This window comes from Protopterus annectens, chromosome 1.part0, assembly GCF_019279795.1.
Source record: "Protopterus annectens isolate FY-2018-M chromosome 1.part0, PAN1.0, whole genome shotgun sequence".
Classification (NCBI taxonomy): domain Eukaryota; kingdom Metazoa; phylum Chordata; order Ceratodontiformes; family Protopteridae; genus Protopterus; species Protopterus annectens.
The window spans coordinates 1913268892-1913289231 of record NC_056725.1 but is presented as its reverse complement, the minus strand read 5'-3'; the positions used below and the strand labels follow the sequence as shown (position 1 = coordinate 1913289231).

General features: G+C 45.4%; 1 protein-coding gene across 2 annotated transcripts in view; it reads right to left on the bottom strand.

Annotated features, from left to right (window-relative positions):
• Positions 1–20340, bottom strand: part of SENP6 (SUMO specific peptidase 6) — a gene marked incomplete in the record, with an annotated part of 3063818 nt that overhangs the window by 2354951 nt on the left and 688527 nt on the right. For both annotated transcript variants that reach the window (XM_044070093.1, XM_044070102.1), the window contains 1 exon segment: positions 10903–11007. In XM_044070093.1, coding sequence (XP_043926028.1) covers positions 10903–11007 — 105 coding nt within the window.

The window sequence follows — 20340 nt, the reverse complement described above, 5'->3', positions numbered from 1 at the left end:
TGGGGAAAGTAAAGGTGGAGAAAACTCTGCTTTCCTGGACAGAGGAAGGCTCTTTGGGAGGATGTGTCCAGGACAGCTCCCAATGCGGTTATCCATCTTGTGGGCCTGAATCAGGATTTCTCCTCGATGATGGTAAATCTCAGAGAGGTTAGAAGGTCTTGAACAAAAATGAGATCCTGTAGGAATTTCTCCCTGCTGTCCGCCTGGATAAGGCAGTTATCCAGATGGGGTAAATCTGTATATTCTTCCTTCTGCAAAAGGCAGTGACAGAATCTAGGCATTTGTTGAAGACTCTGGGAGCAGTAGATAAGTCAAAGGGCAGAGCAGAGAACTGTAAGTGCTCTGAGCTTGCTCTGAAGCATAGGAAACTCTTGCAGGATTCCCTTATGGGGATATGGAGATAGGCATATTTTAAATTTAGGTCACTAGCCAAGCATTTGGTGTTAGCAGTGGCAAGAGTTTCTGGAGTGTTAGCATTTTGAATTTTGGCACCAGGTGGGACAGGCTTAATGTGGAACGGTGTAGGATAGGGCACCAGGTACCCTCTTTTCTGGGTACTAGGAACAACCTTGAATAAAATCCTTTTCCCACTTGTTCTTTTGGTACTGGTTCCACTGCCCCTTGAGCACAGAGTTTCTGAATTTGGCATAGGGCCTCTGCCCTCTGATTTGCTGGTATATCTGGATATCCTGATAGACTTGTGCTCTCTTTGAAAGAATCTGTATCCTTGGGAAATTATATTTAGGAACCATTGATCTGCTGTGATGGTTTGACACTTGTCTAAGAATAGGGATAACCTTCCTCCTAGCCTGGGGGTGGGGGGCAGAGGGAAGAGGGGGAGTCATTGTGAGTATTTGGGGTAGGAAGTGGATTTAGCACTCCCTTGCCTAGGAGTGCTAGAGGTCCACTGTCTAGGCCTCTGTTGGCTTTGGTGCCGTTGCCTGGAATGCCTAACTCTGCGTCCCTTTCTTTGCACAGTTTTGGTTTGGGCAGGAAAGGACCAGTGTTTGGTGGGAAAGTTCCTACTAAACCTGGGGGTTGCACCTGTAGGACATCTTTGATGGCCTGCATGCACTTGGCCTTATCCTCCATTTTCTTTATCACCTCCTTTGCTTTAGGGCCAAACAACTCTTCCCTATCCAAGGGGGCGTCCAGAAGTTTTGATTTTATGTGATCAGGCAAAAGTTGCTCTCTCACCTGTGCATGTCTCCTGATGACTGATCCAGAAACAGCAGCCTGCTAGGGGCCTTCTAGAGCATCAAATCCGCAATGCAAGGAAAGTTTTGCCACTTGAGAGCTGGAGTGCATCAGATCTCCCAGTTCTCTGGTAGTAGCACTGCCTGGTAAGGAGGAAATTTTCTGCTTTAATAAATCCAGTGTGTTCTGTTGATATTTTAGCATATGGAATTGGCAGTTGAGGGCTCTAATGGCTTAGGTAGCTACCTTTTGCCCCATCAGTCCAAGATCCTGCTCTCCTTGTCAGAGGGTATTGGGTTTTTGGAGGAACAGGCCCTAGCCCCTTTGGATCCCTGAGTAATGACCTCTGGGTTGGCTGCAGGGTTCTTAAATAAATACTTATGGATATCTGGCACCCTGTAATATCTATCAGGCTTTAGGGGTGAAGGATGGAGGGCATCAGGTGTGAGAGCGGACTCCAGGAAGACATCCTATACCACATCCAGAATGGGAGGGACGACTAAGGGTTTGTGCTGTGGTAAGTCCAAGAACCCTCAATCTTTTCTTCGATTGGGGGTAGTCCTGAGCTTACCAATGGAAATGCTGACGGTATTTAAGGTCTCCCCAAAAGATAGGTCCTCAGGAGGGACTGCAAAAGGAATGGATTCCTCAGTATCATAATCCTTGAAGGCTGTCAGGGACTGATGTTCAACTTCTGTGTCCAGAAATTCTGAGTCATCATACTCTGGTTCTGAAAGCACCTCTGGAGAAAGATCCCTTTTTCTCTTGGCTGGAGAAGCCTGATTAGACTGGTTTCCTCTGATGAGAGTGATTAAATCCTTGGCCATTCTAAGTAACTGTTGTGACTGACCAGGTTGGGAGGGAAGTAGTGGTTGACTGAGCATAGTTTTCCTAAGAGTGGCCTTGCTTTTAGGCCTCAGAGATTCAATGGGCCTGGGTGCAATCTTGGCTGGCAGCGTGGCCTTCAGTTTTTGCCTGGCATCAGTCATCCAAAAGGCCTCCTCGGAAAGTGACTCCAGACCCAACCTTGGGGCTGGCAACCAAGATTTCGGGAGAAGTCTGATCCAGCTGCGTACCTGACTCCAAAAGGTTTTCGGTTGGGGCCTGCGGTGGCTGTACAGCTGTCATCAGGGGCTGTGTAGTCACCTCACTGAGTTCTTCTGTGCTAGTGGATGGTAGGTTGACTGACTTCAGGACTGTGTCATCTGTGGGCCTAAGCTTCTGTGGTCTACCCTTTCCTCCTCTTTTCTCTTTTTAGGGATTTCCACTGTAGAGTAACTGACTGACACCATTTTGTGCTGGTAACTAACCTCCCTGATATACATGGCTACAAATTCAGCCCTTCTATGGATGGTCTTAGCGTTAAATAAAGCACAGAACCAACACTCAGGGGCATCATGGTCTCTGCCTAAACAAGTCACACACAGATTATGGAAGTCTTGGTGTGATATTTGTTTTCCACAGCAGAGACAACTATTTACTTTTTCGAACATCGGTGAAGTGCAAGAAAAAGATCTCCAACAAGGCACTTAGCTTTAGTAGTTTTTCTTCCTCACTCTGGCAATGGCCGACCAATGCACTCGCAAACTGCTTCTGCTTCGGGCTCCACGGCAAGAAAGACTGATGTAATGGTGTTGGCTGCCTCCCTTTACAACTCTGTCGACCTGACGTCAGTCTCAGGCGACCTGCAGCCAATGCTGGAAGGATAATCCTTACTCTGGTATTCAGGTCGGCAGAGGGCTACCGAGCAGGGATAACCCACAAGTGATGACTGCAACAGTGAAACACGAAGAACATCTTCCTGTATGGTCCCTTGTCTTCACAGGTCTAACAGTACCTCTGGAAAACAGGGTAGTTGTTCCTTTGGTGGCTGATGCCCTTGAAGGAAGGCAGGAAATCCCACACCAGAAAGTATCCTTTTTGAATGACAGAGAACCCAGGAGTCTTGAGTTATGCTTTCCCAGACTGGCAGAGACAGAGAGGTGCGCTGGAAAAGCGGAAAGTGGGCGAGGTGGCTTAGGCAGTCAGAGGGAACCAGGCTTCTCAGCAAAGGGCCGCTTCTGAGCTGGAGCTGCAGGAGCAGGCCTGGGCTGCTGAGGCCTCCTGCCTTCCTTTTTTGTTTTAGGTAGAGGAGGGGAGGAGTGCCTACATACAAAAGCAGTTTTAGCTGGGTAATTTTGTTGAAATTTAGGCACTGGGGAAACAAAGATGCGTTTCAATTCCTGGAATTCCTTTCCCTTTTCCTGCAAAGATGTAACTAGATCAGAAGCTGCAGGGACAAACAATGCAGAGTTGTCCAAGGGGGACATCCATAATGTCCTCCGGTAACGGCTGGAGTGTTAACCAAGAGAATTTCCTTAGACAGAGCCAGAGACAGCTGCCCTGGCAGAAGCCTCTGCAGCATCACAGCTGCATTTGATGCAGTGGCGGGCTACTTATGAGGAGGCTCTAAGTAAGGATGCATCAAGGTTTTATTCTCTGAGCCAGGGAAATCAGAAATGACCTGAAAGTGTTGAGCCAGAAGCTCATGGGCAAATATGGTCATGTGTGTTTGGTAATTAATGGCTCTAAATGCCAGGGTGGCTGAAGTGTACACTTTCTTGCCCAACATTTCCAGGATCCTGCTATCCTTACCTGAAGGAAGGCGAGAGGTTGAAGGCAGTAACCTGGATGGCTTGCCTGAAGCCATTGAAATAACCAATGGGTCTGCTGAGGGACATTTAAATAGTAACTTGCAGTTCTCAGGGACCTTGTAAAAATCGATCTGGCGTCTTAGGGGCTACAGGCTGGAAATCATGGGCCTGAGAGTTGAAGGCAAAGGCATATAGAAACGCAGGAAATATAGAAGGAACAGCTGAAAAGTTGGGTGATTCCACCAGCAGAACGTTGCAGTATCTCTTTTGAACTTTCAGATTCCAGAGGGCTATCCCATTTGAAATGATCTCTCATTTTGACTACGGTCTCTCCAAAAGAGAGTTCTTCCATGGGTCATTTCTATTGGAATCCTCCTCTGGGGGGGTGCGCAGTCTAGAGGGAAGGGGATCAGAGGAATAGGCCAGATGATTCCTCTTTTGAGGAAGCCTCTTCATCTGAAGAAACCTCTTCCTTTAACTTTTTATGTGGAGAAACTGTGCAGGGTGGGGCAGGGACTAAATCACCCAAAGGGGCTTAAGGGCCATAAGGGCCTTGAAAAGGCCTTGGGTGAACTGATCCTCATCACTGTGAGGGTCCTTTGGAAGGGACAAGTCTTTAGACTTCTGCTTCTTCTTTTGGTGCAGGTCTGCCTTATGTAACATAGGAGGCCCAGATGTACGCCTACATTCAATAATATCAGAGTGAATTTCGTCCCGTATCAGGATCCGAGGTATCCCCTTAGGGTCTTCAGTTATCACAAGCCTCAGTACCCCCTGTACATCTGACACGGATGCCTGCTCAGCCTTTGAGTACATGCCTGTTGTCAGATCCAAGGTAGCCTCAATATCGGGCTCAGACTGTGAAGTGGAAACAAGGAACCGCACGCATCTCCAAGCTCTCGTCCACCTCAGGAGAGATGTCCATGGTAAGAGGCAGAACAGAAGGTTCAGGCCTCGGCTTTTTGGCCTGCTGCTTCATGACTGACTTAATCTCGGTCCCAAGGATCCCTCCCATCTCACTTTTAGCTAGTAACTTTAACCACTGTTTTTTCAAGTAAAAGGCTAAGGAGTAAAGTCTACTTCTTAGCGTCTTGGGCACAAAGGCCTGGCAACTGGGACAGGATTTGTGGTTGTGGGTAAGCCCTAGGCAGAACAAATACTGGAGATGGCTACCTTTATGTGGAATTGGTCTTCCACACTGCCATTTATTTTTTTTAAGTGCCTTAAAAACAACTTAAAGGGACAGCAAAGGGTACCCTTCCCCACAGCACTTCTGTATGCCAGTCTGGATATGATATTACCCAAATATTAATACCAGCACTGCCAAGAACCTGTTAAGATATATGTCATGTACTGCAGGTATGCAGCTTTCATACAAGTCTCCACAGAGTACACCCAAATGATGCATCAATTTGTGAACATTTTTAATGACAGACTTGGCCTCACTTTCTTTTTAATATCCAAGTCCAGTACTGCTAATTACTTAGATATTACTCTGAAACATGCCAGTTCACTATACAGGAGGCCATCACCCTCCTTTTGTGTCATCACTCCTTTGTGGAGAACTACTGCAGTCTAGGAGTTGTACTTACTGGAATACGACGGATACAACATCAACCAAAGACACAGTACCTAACAACTGTGGGATGTAGTCCACCACCCCACCCCCCCAAGCATTAGTTAAGGAAACAACAAAAAAACAAAAAAATAATCCTTGTTTTCCCGCCTTCCTCGACTAGTTTAGACCAGTTTACAGGCATTGCTGTATTCTGGGCTGTGGTGTAGTTCCTGTGTTGTCCATTACCTTACTTGGATAGAAGGAAGTTTCTTTGCTCACCAGTGGGAGTGGGGAGCCTTGAGCAGCCTACCTGTCCTTGGGGGAAGTGACCTCAGCACAAGAAGCTGTAGTAATTGGTTGTTTGGGACCATTTCCAGCTCTTTTGTAGTTCACTGTTTAAAATCCGCGTTTAGCGCAGCGCCGGTTAAACAAGGTTAAACTTTTTCTGGCTCCGCCAAGTCTGTTCTTCAAATTTTCCCTTAAGGAAGCTCTACTCTTAGTATAACCAGACTACTCACTGTATTATAAGCCTAGCACTTGTTCTCAAAACTTCTCTACTAAGTAAGCACTCTCGTACTAAGTAAAGCACTACATCTACTTACCACCCCTGTGAATACCCACTTCCCTTAAAGGTATACCACTCCCTTATACTGTTCTAGCATGTCGAGTGGTAGATTACTGGCGTCGTCTCCAGTTCAGCTGGTCAATCTGGGCATCTTGAGACAATGCTACAATTGTCTCATGTACACAGACAACCCTCTCCTCCTCCCAACAAACACAAATACATGTGAGAGATGCAACTATATAGCCAAACTGGAGGCTGAACTCTCTCAACTCAGGGCTGGCATGACCAGACAGGAGGAGATGGCAACCACACACACAACAATCCCAGTCCCACATAGACCTACCACAACTGCAAACCAAACACATAAAACACAAAGACATACTCGGAGGCTCTAATAAAAACTTACCAAAACAACAGAGGCTCCCAAAGCAGACATCCAAAAATCCACCACCTCAAAACAAAACACATGCAACACATACTTCAATAAATCAGTGTGTCGACCAATCGCAGCCCTTAAGGCCAAACACCTTGCCTGATACACTAGTAATAGGTGACTCCATAGTCAGACACACTGATGTCCCACTGACCAGGCTGAACAAGGAGAAGGTGACTGTGAGCTGTCTATCGGGAGCTAGGATCCGCCACATAACACACGCACTCAGGTCACTCCAAAGCAAGTACAAATATGACTCCGTCATTGTCCATGCTGGTGTGAATGACCTGAGACGTACCTCCCTGGACTACATGAAAAGAGACATAGAGGAGCTCTCCGATTATGTAGCCCAGGCTGGTATGACCCTGACCAGCATCTTGCCCTCACCAAGAATGATACCACAATACAAAGACAAGAGGATCAGCTTTAACAATTGGCTCAAGTACTGGTGTCATTCTAAGGGGATCCAATGTCTGTCTGCCTGGGATGATATGTTGGACAAGCCATGCTGCTTCGCAAGGGATGGCTTACACCTGTCACCACTGGGCTTCAGGATATTGGCTAAGGCTCTTGCCACCCCCATAGTGCCTTTTTTAGGCAAGGCTCAAAAGACAAACCCACCTCCTTAGAAAACAAAACTGGAAAAAACTAAGGGTAATGCTGCTCAAAGCCAGAAGTCTAAATCTCAAGATGCAGGCACTTGATGCACTCCTCAGCATGGAGAACATCGACGTCTGTGCAGTAACTGAAACCTGGTTCAAGGCTCCTGAGAGCACCCCAGCGCTACCAGGCTATACCTCGTATCATGCTTTTCGGCCCCAAAACCCGGGCCGAACCACAAAGGGAGGGGAGTGTCCATATTCATAAAGGACACCCACACCTCCAGGTTAGTAGCAACACATGAAGCATCAGAGACCATACAGGTGCAACTAACCATAGGCAAAACTGCTATACAACTGGTAGCATGTTACAGACCACCCTCCCAATCTCAAGAACCCCACTCAGCCTTCCTGAAGACATTAGAGGATATGAATGTATCACAAAATACCATCATACTGGGAGACTTCAACTACCCAAACATAGATTGGGTACATTATTCTAGCCCTAATACCCTAGCCCAAAGGTTCCTGGAATTCATAAATTCAAATGCACTGGAACACCTAGTCACCTCTCCCACTAGGGAGATAATATACTAGACCTGATCATCACAAACATGGGGACAAAATGCTCCACACCGAAGTATACCCATCACTAGTGAAATATGACCACAAACTAATCACCCTGGATATACATATCCCACCTCCACCCCAGCACAAAAGACCACAGTGAAAAACTTCTCAAAAGCAGACTTCACTCTTCTTAAGACTGAGATGGTATCCTTTAAGCCCACTGTGCCAGTGGATACTACATCCCACAATGCCGAATCCTTCACAAATGCTTTCTATGGACATCTCCAAGAATGCATGGATCATGCAATCCCAAACAAATCCAAGTCCCTCTCCACCAAATGTAAGCGTCCTGTCTGGTGGACCTCAGCCATAAACAAATTGTATAACAAAAGAAGGAAGCTACTGCACGTCAGAGCGAAATCCCATGAAGGGAAGACATCTCTGATCAACATTAGCAGAAAACTACGTTCTCTCATAAAACATCCAAGGCAAACTTTGAGAGAAAAATCGCTAAGGACACTAAAGATAACCACAAAGCCTTCTTCAGCTATGTTAGAAACCTGGGCGGAAACCCTCAGATATGCTCAGAGTTGGTTCACAACAACAAAAAATACACTGAACCCACAGATATTGCTAACATTCTGGCTGACAGGTTCAGTGCAAATTTCTCGCCTCCTTCACCCCCAAAAGAAGAAATACTTATCCCAGCTGAATGTAATCTCCCTGTCATCTCAGATGTCCAAGTGAGAACCGCTGTAAACAAAGCAAAAAACACAGCATCAATGGGACCTGACGGTATCCCGGGGTGCGTGTTACGTGAACTCCAAGAAGAGCTAAACCCACACACAAAAATGCTATTTAACCTTAGCCTTACTTCGGGATATGTACCTGAACACTGGCGTACAGCAACAGTGGTCCCACTCCACAAGGGGAGTGCCTCTACAGACCCTGGAAACTACCGCCCCATAAGCTTGACTAGCCTGGTCTGCAAAGCTATGGAAAGAATCATTATGGAACTCATAAACGGAGACATAGGGGACCTACAGACGCTTGACCCCACCCAGTTCGGCTTTGTAAAGGGCAGATCCTGCCTTTTAAACCTGGTTGACTTTTTCAAAACAGTCACTAGAGCCATTGATGAGGGCAAAGCAGTCCATACAGCATACCTGGACTTGGCTAAGGCCTTCGACACAATACCCCACTCAGGCATCATAGATAAGCTAAACAGCTTAAAAGTAAACCCTTATGTCACTAGATGGGTTGCAAACTGGCTAAAGGACAGAACCCATAAAGTTAAAATCGCTGGAGCAATGTCAGACTCAAAAGCCAGTCACAAGTGGTGTCCCACAGGGATCTGTCCTGGGACCCCTCTTGTTTGGCATTTATTTCTCAGATGTTAAAGCAAACATGGGAGGGCTGTGGCTGACAAAGTTCGCAGATGACTGCAAACTAGGCGCCATAGTCGATACACCAGCAGATACACACATCCTACAAAAAGGCCTCACTGAAACGGACAACAGGTGCCGTAGTCACGGCCTTAAACTAAATGCCAAAAAATGCATAGTCATCCCTTTTGGAAAAAACAAAGTACCCACAAATTATCACATAGACAGCAACCCACTGAGTACGGAAAAAGTAATCAAAGACCTAGGGACCCAAGTAGACAGTGACCTCTCATTTGACACCCACGTTGCCAAAGTGGTTAGAAAAACATTCTACCTTGCACACCTCATCATGAAGGGTTTCACATCCAGATCCAAGGATGTCATTGTACCCCTATATTCCTCCCTCATCAGACCCATGATTGAGTACAATGCCCCATTTGGTATGTACCTCACCCGGCACTTGCAACAGCTGGAGAGACCACAAAAGTACCTCACCAAAAGGATCAAGGGTCTCCAACATATGTCTTATTCTGCCAGACTAAAGAAACTTCAGCTCTATTCAGTAGCATACCGCCTGCTCAGAGGTGATCTCTGCCTGACGTACAAGGCCATGTCCAATCAGGATCTGATGGACATGCTCCACCTCAAAAAATCCAAATCCATCAGGACCACGAGAGCTAAAGACTTAAACCTCGGCACAAGTATGAATAGGACATGCTGGAGGGATAGATTCATAACCCAGAGGCTTCCCATGCTTTGGAACAGGATCCCAGTTCGTATTAGGCAGAGCCCGTCACTGACTCTCTTCAAGAGAAATCTTGATGAGTGGATGGGAGATCATAAGTTTACCCCAGGGGTCACATCTGTGTCACTGCTAGACAGGGGCACAGTAAACTAATTCTATTATATAAGGGGACCTTCACTGTGTCACTACTAGACAGAGGCACAGTATTCTAGATTTATTCTGTACATTTTTGTACCATTTCATGGGGTGGCAAAAGCCACATCACTATGGCTAGGCTTACAAATGCCCCAGGGCAGATAGCCTAGTACTAAACTATGAAACTATGAAACTATAAACACCTCTACCAGCAGCAATGTCTTTGACCAAGGCTGCACATCAGTCCAGACTTGAACCATCTTTAGTCAAGGATGAACTAACCACCTGAAAGGCACAAACAGCAAGCTGAATACTGGACTTACCTTGAAGTAGCACAGGATTGGACCTGGTTTGAGTGCTTGCCTTGTGGCAATACTCTATAAATGCATGGGCCTGAGGAGAAGACCCATTCAAAAGTCCCTAAACAAAGAGCTCTCAAGCCCTGTAATCTATGAGAAGTGACTTAGGATTTTTTTCTGCCTTTAGTGTTCGGTATCAGGGCTGAATCTCTTACTTGTAGCAGTTAACAGCTTTTTGCTAGAAATTTGATGACCACTGAAACACTTCTGATACTTAGGCAGGCAAATGCAGAATTTTACAGATGGTAGTAAGAATGTGCAAGCAGCAAAACTGATCAGGTCAGGGTCAAGCATGTTTAGGGAGACCGTGCCTAGTGCCAGACATCACCTTCCCATCAGCCAAGCACATGGGCATCTTGAAGATGTGATTTAGCCAACACAAAAACAAAATTCAGTTCTGAATACTGGAAAAGTAGCAAGCAACCAAGGATCCATTAAGGAGAGTCTGCAGAGTAACAACAAGATACAGTGTACAGCTAAAACTGAACTTCCCCTACATGATGCCACAAATAAAGGGAATAATCATGAGGGTACAAAAGGTGGTAATGGGCAAATCTATACAAGTAAAACAAAATCCAAAAATAAACTATTCTCTTCTTAAAATATAAATCAAAGTCTACAGTTTGCCAGCATGAACATAAAGGTGAATTTAAAATTCCCACAAGCCACTAATCTTTTTTCTTAGACTTGTCATAAAAACAAACAAAAAAAATGAAGTCTTACCTTTGAGCTGCTGTCTTTACAACAGATACTGGTGCACTGACATGGTGAAAAATCCTCCCCTGCACCACAGTTCCAGGAGACAGGGAAACCGCTTGTACATTTTCACTGTCAAGAAACCAATCAAAAACATGAGCAGGGCAGAAGCAGTGTTAGCTCTTTAAGCACAAAAATAAGCTTCATTTTACATCTTTCAAATTCATATAACATCCTTTTCAGAAATAAGCAACTTGTAAAAAAGTACACCTCTGTGTGCAACTCACTACAACAGCAGATGCTTAAGTAGGAAATTACTGTTGTACCTGCATCCCTTACACTCCAGGGATTTGCCAAAGATGAGGTCAAGACTTCTGGACAGACCCTCTAAAGCTTTCTTCAGATATCCCCATTAACATCGTTCTTCCCCAGCTAATGAAGGATTGAAGCATAGCACAAAAGAAAGTGACACTTGAATGTCCACCTTCAGTCACCCCTCAGTGAGGAGCATTTGCATGTCTGCTGTATATCAGGACTCTTCAGACAACTTCCTCAAAAAAATTACAAGTACCCAATTTGTAATGTATTTTAACAGTTTCTGACTGCAATGCTCCTCATTCTGGCTTAAGCTGTACTGACTGACTGACATTAGCTTACCCTTTGGAGGTTCACAGTCTCAATGGAAAAGCACTCAATAATTGTGCTTACAGAAAGCAAATGCCACCTTAAGACTTCCATTGACAATGCCCTTTCAGCTTAATTTCTTTCTACGAGCAATGCACAACCTTTAAAATGAAATCTATACATTAGGGCCAACCTGGAAAGAAAATGAGAGAATTCTTGCTGCAAACCAGCTGTCAGGTGAAATTTCCACCTCAGCTGTTAGACAATTTCAAAAGATGGCACAAATTCAGAAATTAGACTGTCACGAGTCAGGAATGCAATCCCCTCTTATCTTAAGCAATTCAGAAGCAGACAGAGATTTTTTTGTTGCCACTACCAGACCTCTCTGGAGTCCATGATGACATCTAGGACAGATGTATGTTCCTAGGCAACTGCAAAGTATGCCCACACTCCCAGAGTACGGCCAGCTTCCTTGGAATTATTACATGGAGTAGATATGCCCAGGATTCTAAAAGATGACAAGACTGATGGCCCTTCTGATAAGTTCATTAGAGCTAGGCTCTCTGAAATTGTGTTTCCCATGCAGAAAGTATGTTCCATTGTGGAAGCCCAAGCATCCCTAATACCTTACCTACCCATCTTTACAACCCGATCAGAAATAATTCACAAAGAAATATGTAGTGGCTTGACAAAGAGCTAATATTTAACCCACCCAAACCTATACATATAGCAGACTTCCTCATTTAAGGAGTACAATACGGATTATCGAAAACTCTCTTCAGGACCCTTTACCAAAGGGCATCTCCAGGAATGCTCTGCAACTGAATGACAGAATAGTTTAAGTGAGGAAACACTGGGATTTCTCAGTTTCAAAATAGTAGTACCTACAGTCTGGAGCACAAACTGCTTGCAGTTCTATCAATCTTTCCAGTATCTGGGGGCACATGACCAAGCGTTTCTAAAGTAGGACTTACAGCTGCCTGCCCTGAAAAAAATAAGTTATGTTCTTGCTATAATGTTCCATCTGTTTTGTCTATTTTCATTCTTCCTCGACCTGTGGGTTTCGGATCCGACCCCGAATCAGACTCTGCTGCTTTCCAGGCTCAACGTCCGATGCTCAAGCTCCTCCTCTTCATCCCATAATGTCTCCTTCCCCCAGAATACCTCAGACTGAGTTTGCTAAAAATTATACAGCTAAGACATCAACATAGATACAGACGAAGAAAAAGTTCTGGAGCTCAACCCACGGACTACAGAAACTACAGTTCCTGAGACAGCAATTCCATCATGTCTGCATGGAAGAGAGGCCAAAAAGGACGAAGGTGGGAAGGTCGAAGAAGAATGAAAATAGACAACATAGATGGAATGGTATGGTAAGAACATAACTTCTTTATCTGATGTCATTTTCATTTGTTCCTCGACCTGTGGGACAGAGCCCCCAGCTAGGCAAAACCTAGGGTGGCCCTTATGGAAGGATATTCCAAAGCACTGTAGAGCTAAAGGCAGATCTATTCCTGGAAATGATGTCTAGTTTGTAATGAGAACTGAAGGTATGAGATATTGAACCAAGAGACAGCTGCAAAGATATCAATTGACATCCTCAAGAAAAATGCTTGAGAAGTTGCCATAGATCTCGCTGAATGAGCTTTGACATGCCCCAGCAAAGGCACACCTTTTGACGAATAAACAAAGGAGGTGCAATCTTGAAACTATGTAGGCCAGAGTAGGTTAAGTAACTGCTGTGCATTTCCTTATATCTGAAAAAGGTAAACAGCTGGTCAGATTTTCTGAAGGATTTTGTCCTGACCGGATAAAAACACAACTGCCTATGAACATCCATAAGATGCTGTGTGTATTCTCTATTACTCTGGAAATTAGGGAAGAAAACCGTGAGTTTAATGGATTGATTGATATTGTCTCCTGTGGCCACTTTAGGCAAAAAGGATGGATTGGTCCATAAGGAAACTCTATCCTTATGGAAGAACAAATAAGGAGGTTTAGCAGAGAGGGCTTGGAGTTCAGAAACTCTTTTTGCTGATGTAATTGCAACCAAAAAAGCCATTTTCCAGGACAGAAACTTCAGATCCACTTTATCTGCTGGTTAAAAGGGAAGAAGAACTAAGGCTTGTAAGATCACAAGAAGGGGTTGGATCTTGGATTGGAGCACAGAGTAAAGTGTCCCCGAGAAAAACCTTGCATAGTTTGGAAGATGCTAGTGTAGCAGAGTTTTCCCCAGTGTGGAAGTGTGAAATAGCCAGCAACTGAAACTTCACAATGGAATAGCTGGCTCTGTTTCGGAAGAGAAAGGGCAGGAAATCTAAAATCACAGGAATAGGAGCCATAAAAGAATCTACAAACTTCTGCCGAGACCAAATAGAGAAAGTACAGTTTTGTACCTACCATAAATGTAGATGTTCGAGTGATAATACAGCTGCAGTCATAACAGATGGGTTCTCCTGCTGTCAGGCGGGTTCTCGGTCGGCCGAATTCCAAAGTCTAGGTCCGGTCGGTTGTCATCGCTTCTTCCCGGACGTCAGTGCGACAGGGGTATAAAGGAACCAGCCGACGCCATTTTCTTCAGTTTTTCTTGCCCCAGATGTCAGGTGCCCCCAGAAGGAAGGCAATACATAAATTTGTGTAATAAAGCAGTGCAATATAATCAAAATACAGTAGTTGCAAGCAAATACACCATAAAAGAATACCCCAATCAGGTTGTATGAGGATGTGTTAGCCTATAGGCCTGTCCCAAGAGGGGAAGGAGGGAGGGAAACCTGGACTGCAGCTGTATTAGCACTCGAACATCTACATTTATGGTAGGTACAAAACTGTACTATGTTCATTGTGCATACAGCTGCAGTCATAACAGATGGGTAGAATCCCAAAGCTAAGAAAGGGGTGGTAGGCACTAGGTGGAACTAGGAGGAGCCAGGATGCCCTGCAAGACTGCAGTGGCAAAGCCTGCTCTAGTTTTGGAGTATAATGGTAGGTGGTAGTGCTTGGAGAAGGTATGCACAGAACTCCAAGTGGCTGCTTCCAAAATATCTTTGGTAGGAACTCCTCTGAGGAAAGCTGCAGAGGTAGCTGTGGCCCTTGTGGAGTGAAATCTGATGCTTGTAGGTACAGTTTTGCCATGAAAAGAATAGCAAAAGCGTATGCAGTGCGCTATCCATTTTGAGATTGTCTGTTTTGAAATTGGCTTTCCTTGAGCTCCTACAGCATAGGACACAAAGAGCTGTTCTGATTTTCTGAAAGGTTTTGTCCTGTCCAGATAATAATGGAGTTGTCTGTGGATGTCCAAGGAATGCAGTAATCTCTCCCCTTTGTTTTGAGGATTAGGATAAAAGGTAGGTAAGTGTATGGCCTGATTCAAAGCTACCCTGGATACCACTTTAGGCATAAAGGACGGGTTGGTTCGTAAGGAAACTCTGTCCTGATGGAAGATGATAAAAGGCAGCACAGCCATGAGAGCTTGTAGTTCTGAAATTCTACGAGCTGAGGTAATAGCCAGAAGGAAAGCTGTTTTCCAGGACAAGTATTGCAAATCTGATGAAGCAGCTGGCTCAAAGGGAGGCAAGGTCAGTTTTTCCAGAATGAAATTGAGATCCCAAGCAGGTATTGGCTGTTTCCTTGGGGGTCTTAGATTCTTAGCCCCTCTGAGGAACTGTCTTAAGAGAGGGTGAGAGAATAAGGGTGGATCAGTGTTGTATTCTGCAGAAATGGCTGAGGCATGGATCTTGATGGAAGAGAATGAAAGTCCACTGCTTAGCAGCTCAGCTAGATACTGTAGTATTTGAGGTAAAATCAGTTTTCCAGGATCTTGGCCCTTTTTCTCATTCCAGACACAAAACCGTTTCCATTTTGCGGAGTAAGCTTTTCTAGTTGATGGCCTTCTGGCTTCCAAAATGACATCCTGCACCTCCTTGGAGAGTAGGGTCTGTTGTGATGCTAAGGAATTTTCCATGCGGCTAGATTGAGTGTTTTTAGCTGGCTGTGAAGAGTTTTGAAGCTGTGCTGAGTCAGACGAAGAGGCATTAGAGGCAAGGTCCATGGTGGGGAATGAGTCAGGCTCCTCAGAAGTGGGTACCAGTGTTGTCTTGGCCAGTCCGGAGCAATGAGAATCATCTTTGGTCTGTCTGCTCTGGTTTTCAATAGAACTTTGGGCAGCAGAGGAAGAGGTGGGAAAGCATAAACTGTCATTGATGTCCAACTGAAAGAGAGAGCGTCCACTCTCCAGGCCTTTGGATGGAAAATCCTTGAACAGAATTTTGTCAATTGGTGATTTTTGTGGGAGGCAAAGAGATCTATGTCTGGCCTTCCCCATGCTTGGATTATTTCTGTAAAAACCTTTGGATGCAACTTCCATTCGTGTGGATCTGTCATATTTCTGCTTAGGTTGTCTGCCAGCGTGTTTTCTTTGCCTGGCAAGTACTGTGCTTGTAGTTCGATTTGTAAGTCCATGGCCATGTTCCAAAGTGACATGGCCAGTCTGCATAGGGGTATGAATGTGTTCCTCCCTGTTTGTTTATGTACCACATAACTGTGGTGTTGTCCGTTCTTATCAATAGTTGACCTGGTTGCAGAAGGTCCTTGAAAGCTATAACAGCATTTATTACTGCTAGCATTTCCTTTTGATTGATGTGAAGGTGCTTTTCTTTTGGGACCATTTGCCCTGAATGCACCGATCTGTCATGTGCGCCCCCCAGGCGTAGTCCGAGGCGTCTGTTGTGATGACTTGATTTGCTTGAGGCTTGCTGAATGGAAGACCTGTGTTTGTTTGGCATGCTTGAGCCCACCACAGAAATTCCTTTTGCAGACATGGAATTAGTGGTATTATTGTTTCCAAACTGTGGCTGTGTTGAGACCATATGTTTTTCAGGTACCATTGAAGTTTCCTCATATGCAGCTTTGCACATGGGATTAGTAAGATGCAAGATGCCATGAATCCCAGAGCCTGTAGGATTTTCCTTGCAGTCAGCCTGGTGCAATTTGCTAGTGCTCTGAAGTATTGAGTTAGTTGCCCCTGCTTCTCTGGCGTGAGGTAGGCCCATCTGGGTGTGTGTGTCCAAGTTGGCACCCAGGAAAATTATCTTCCGAGAGGGTATTAGCCTTGATTTCTTTTTGTTGATTGTGTATCCCAGAGAGTTCAACAACATTATTACATAAGCCAGATGTTTCAGAAGAATGTGCTTGCTGTCCGCTTGGATCAGGCAGTCGTCCAAATAGGGGTATATTTGTATCCCTTGAAGTCTGCAGTAGGCAATTACTGATGCCAGGCATTTCGTGAATACTCTGGGCGCAGTAGATAAGCCAAAGGACAATGCAGAGAATTGATAATGGGTTGAACCTGCAAGAAATCCGAGGTATCTTCTGCAATTTTGTCTGATTGGGACATGCAGGTATGCCTCCTTGAGGTCCAATGTTACCAGCCAAGACTCCTTGCCCAGCATGGGAAGAAGTTGCTGTAGAGTGAGCATCTTGAATTTTGGTACTAGTAGAAATGTGTTTAGGATGGATAGGTCCAAAATAGGTCTCCAATCTTTTCCCTTCCTTGGTACCAGGAATAGCCTGGAATAAAAACCTTGACCTTGTTCATGCGTAGGTACCTCTTGAATAGCTTTCATGTCTATGAGATCTGTAAATTTGCCTTTGTGCCTCTGCCCTTTGATTGTGTGGCAGGTTTGGCATGCCTCTCATTTTTGTAAGGGTGTGAAAATGAAATCTGTAGCCTCTGTTTATAATGTCCAGGATCCATTTGTCTTTTGTGACAATATGCCATTTTTTGAAAATGATGCCAGCTTTCCTCCTAAGGGGGCTGCCATTTGAGTTTTGCTTGGCATGCAAAGGGGAAAGTCATTGGGCTTGCTTTCTGAATGATTGCGAGTTATCCTCACCACCTCTTTGTGTAGGAGCTTGCCATTGTCTGCCTCTAAACGATCCTTGGGATTGTCCTCTGCCCCCAGGGCGCCTGTATCTGCCTCTTTGGGGTCTGTCCGTGGCTGGAAACGACCAATTTTTGGAAGGCCAATTTCTACTGAAATGTGGGGGTTGTACCTGTAGAAAATCTTTCACAGTTTGCATTGATTTAGCCTTTTCCTCCGTTTTCCTTAATACCTCCTCAGCATTAGCACCAAATAATACATCCTTTTGAAGAGGGGCATCTAGTAATTTAGCTTTGACATGATCAGGCAAGGTTTGTTCCTTGAGCCAAGCATGTCTACGTATGACTGATCCTGTAACAGCAGCTCTACATGAGGCCTCTAGAGCATCAAAACCACATTGCAAGGTATGCTTACCCACTTGTTCTGCACTATGCATCAAATCCTGCAATTGTTCAGGTTGTGACATTTTACTTTTCAATTGTGATAACAAAAACTGTTGGTATTTTAGCATATGAAACTGACAGTTTAAGGCCCTCATGGTTAAGGTAGCCAAGGTATATACCTTTTTTCCCCACCTTTCTAAGGATCTGGAATCTCTCTCAGAAGGTAATGGATTTTTAACAGTGGAGGCCTCAATTCCCTTGGGGCCCTGTGAGATGGTTTCTGGGTCAGCGACATGGCTTTTGTATAGAAATTGGTGTGAGTCAGGAACCCTGTAGTACCAGTCAGGCTTAACTGGGGCTGGAGGCAGAGAGTTCGGGTTAAGGCAGGCCTCCGAGTAAACATCATCTAGGATGTCCAAGACAGGAGGTATAGCCAGAGACCTGTGCTGAGGTAGTAAAAGAAATTCCCTAAGCCTTTTCTTGGAATCTGAATAATCTTGGCCTTCCCAGTGGAAGTGTTCCCTTAAGGTATGCAAAGTTTCCCCAAATGAGTAATCCTCTGGGAGGGATACAGAAGGAATGGACTCCTCCGCATCAGTCTCTTCAAAAGGGGAGTAAGAATGTTCCTGATCATCAGAGTGCTCTGAAATAATGGAGCCCTGATCAGAGGAGGGGGATTCTTCCTCCACTCTGGGCCTTTTGTCCGGTGGGGGTTGAGAACCCCTGATAAGAGTAATTAAATCCTCAGCCATTTTAAGCATCTGTTTTTTTAGGCATGGGGCCTGGAGATGGGCCCTGTGTAGCTTGTCTCAGAGTGCATGGCTGCTTTAGACTTAGTGAAAGCCTTGATGGAGAAAGAAGAGGAAGGTCTGAAGACACCTTGAGTGGGGGTAGACCTGTCCACCTTTTGAGGTTCAACGCCAAGAGTGGCTTCGGTATCTGTAGTCGGGGTGTGGGCAGAGAAGCCTGCGACCTCGGGCACAGGAGGCACCGCCAAAGAAGTGTCGTCGGTAGTCAGGGGCTGCGTAAGCGCCTCACCGAGAACCGGACCAAGTGTAGTCGGCTTTGGCGTGGTGTCGGTAGAGGCCGCGGACCTCATGTGTCGGTCCTTGTCTCTGCGTTTTTTAGACAAAACTGGAGTTGGAGTATCCGACGACATAATATAGTTAAATGTTTTTCCAAAATAATGCTGGGCGAACTCCGCCCGATGCTTAATGGTGCGTTTGTTGAATGTAGCACAAAAGCGACAGACCGGGACGTCGTGGTCTGGGCCTAAACAATGTATACAGAGGGAATGGAAATCCTTATGCGGTATTTGCTTCCCACATAAAATACAATTATTAACTTTGTCTGACATCGGTCTGAGGCAAGAAAAGTTTCCCTAATGGGGTACTTAGCTTTCAAGAAGACTTCGGTTTCAAAATTTTCGTAATCTCAGGAGCTGGCCGACCGGCACTTGCGAACTGCTTCTGCTTCGGGCACCGCGCGGCAAGAAAGACTGAAGAAAATGGCGTCGGCTGGTTCCTTTATACCCCTGTCGCACTGACATCAGGGAAGAAGCGACGACAACCGACGCCGGACCTAGACTTTGGAATTCGGCCGACCGAGGACCCGCCTGACTGCAGGAGAACCCATCTGTTATGACTGCAGCTGTATGCACGATGAACATCCTTTTCCATTTACTCTTGTATACCTTCCGTTTAGAAGCTTTTTGAGCTGATTTCAGGATCTGTTGGACCGAGGATGAAAGCCTGGAAAGTCTAGCCATCACTGGAACTGGAGAAACCATATGGTTAATTTCAAAGCTTGAAGGTTCGGATGAGGCATGGGGCCTGGAGATGGGCCCTGTGTAGCTCGTCTCTTAGAGTGCATGGCTGCTTTAGACTTAGTGAAAGCCTTGATGGAGAAAGAAGAGGAAGGTCTGATTCCAGAGTCCATGGCGGACAAAGTAGATGAGACTAAAGAAAGCTGAACCAGACCTGGTGAGGCCAGAAAGAAGAAATAAGGATTACTTTGCTCTTCTAACAATAAGCTTTCCGAAGGAATTTGGGAATCGGGTAAAGGTGAAAATGCATACAGAAGACCAGTGGGCCAAGCATAAACTAGAGCATTTCTCAGGGGCTGTCACTGAGGAGGAATCAGGGTAAAGAACTTGTTGTTGAGGGGAGAGGCAAAAAGGTTGCAGCAAGGTTGACCCCACTTGTGGAAGATCATGTTTGCCACTGATTGGTTCAGAAAACACTCGTGAGGCAATGGTACCATTCTGCTGAGCCTGTCTGCTAGAATGTTTGGACTACCTCAGAATGCGTGTTGCAACTATAAAAAGAGGTTGGTAGAGATCGCCCACTGCCACACTCTCATTACTTCTCGACACAGTGGGTAAGACCTGGATCCCCCCCTTGCTTGCTGATGTACCATACACCACTGACGCATTGCCCATTTTAATTGCAATGGTCCCAGATGGAAGGAAGCAGTGTAGTGCTTGCAATGCTAGAAAGACCGCTCCCATCTCCATGACAGTGATATGCAATTTGGTCTCCTGAGACAACCACGTTCCTTGGACCACTGACCCCAGAAAA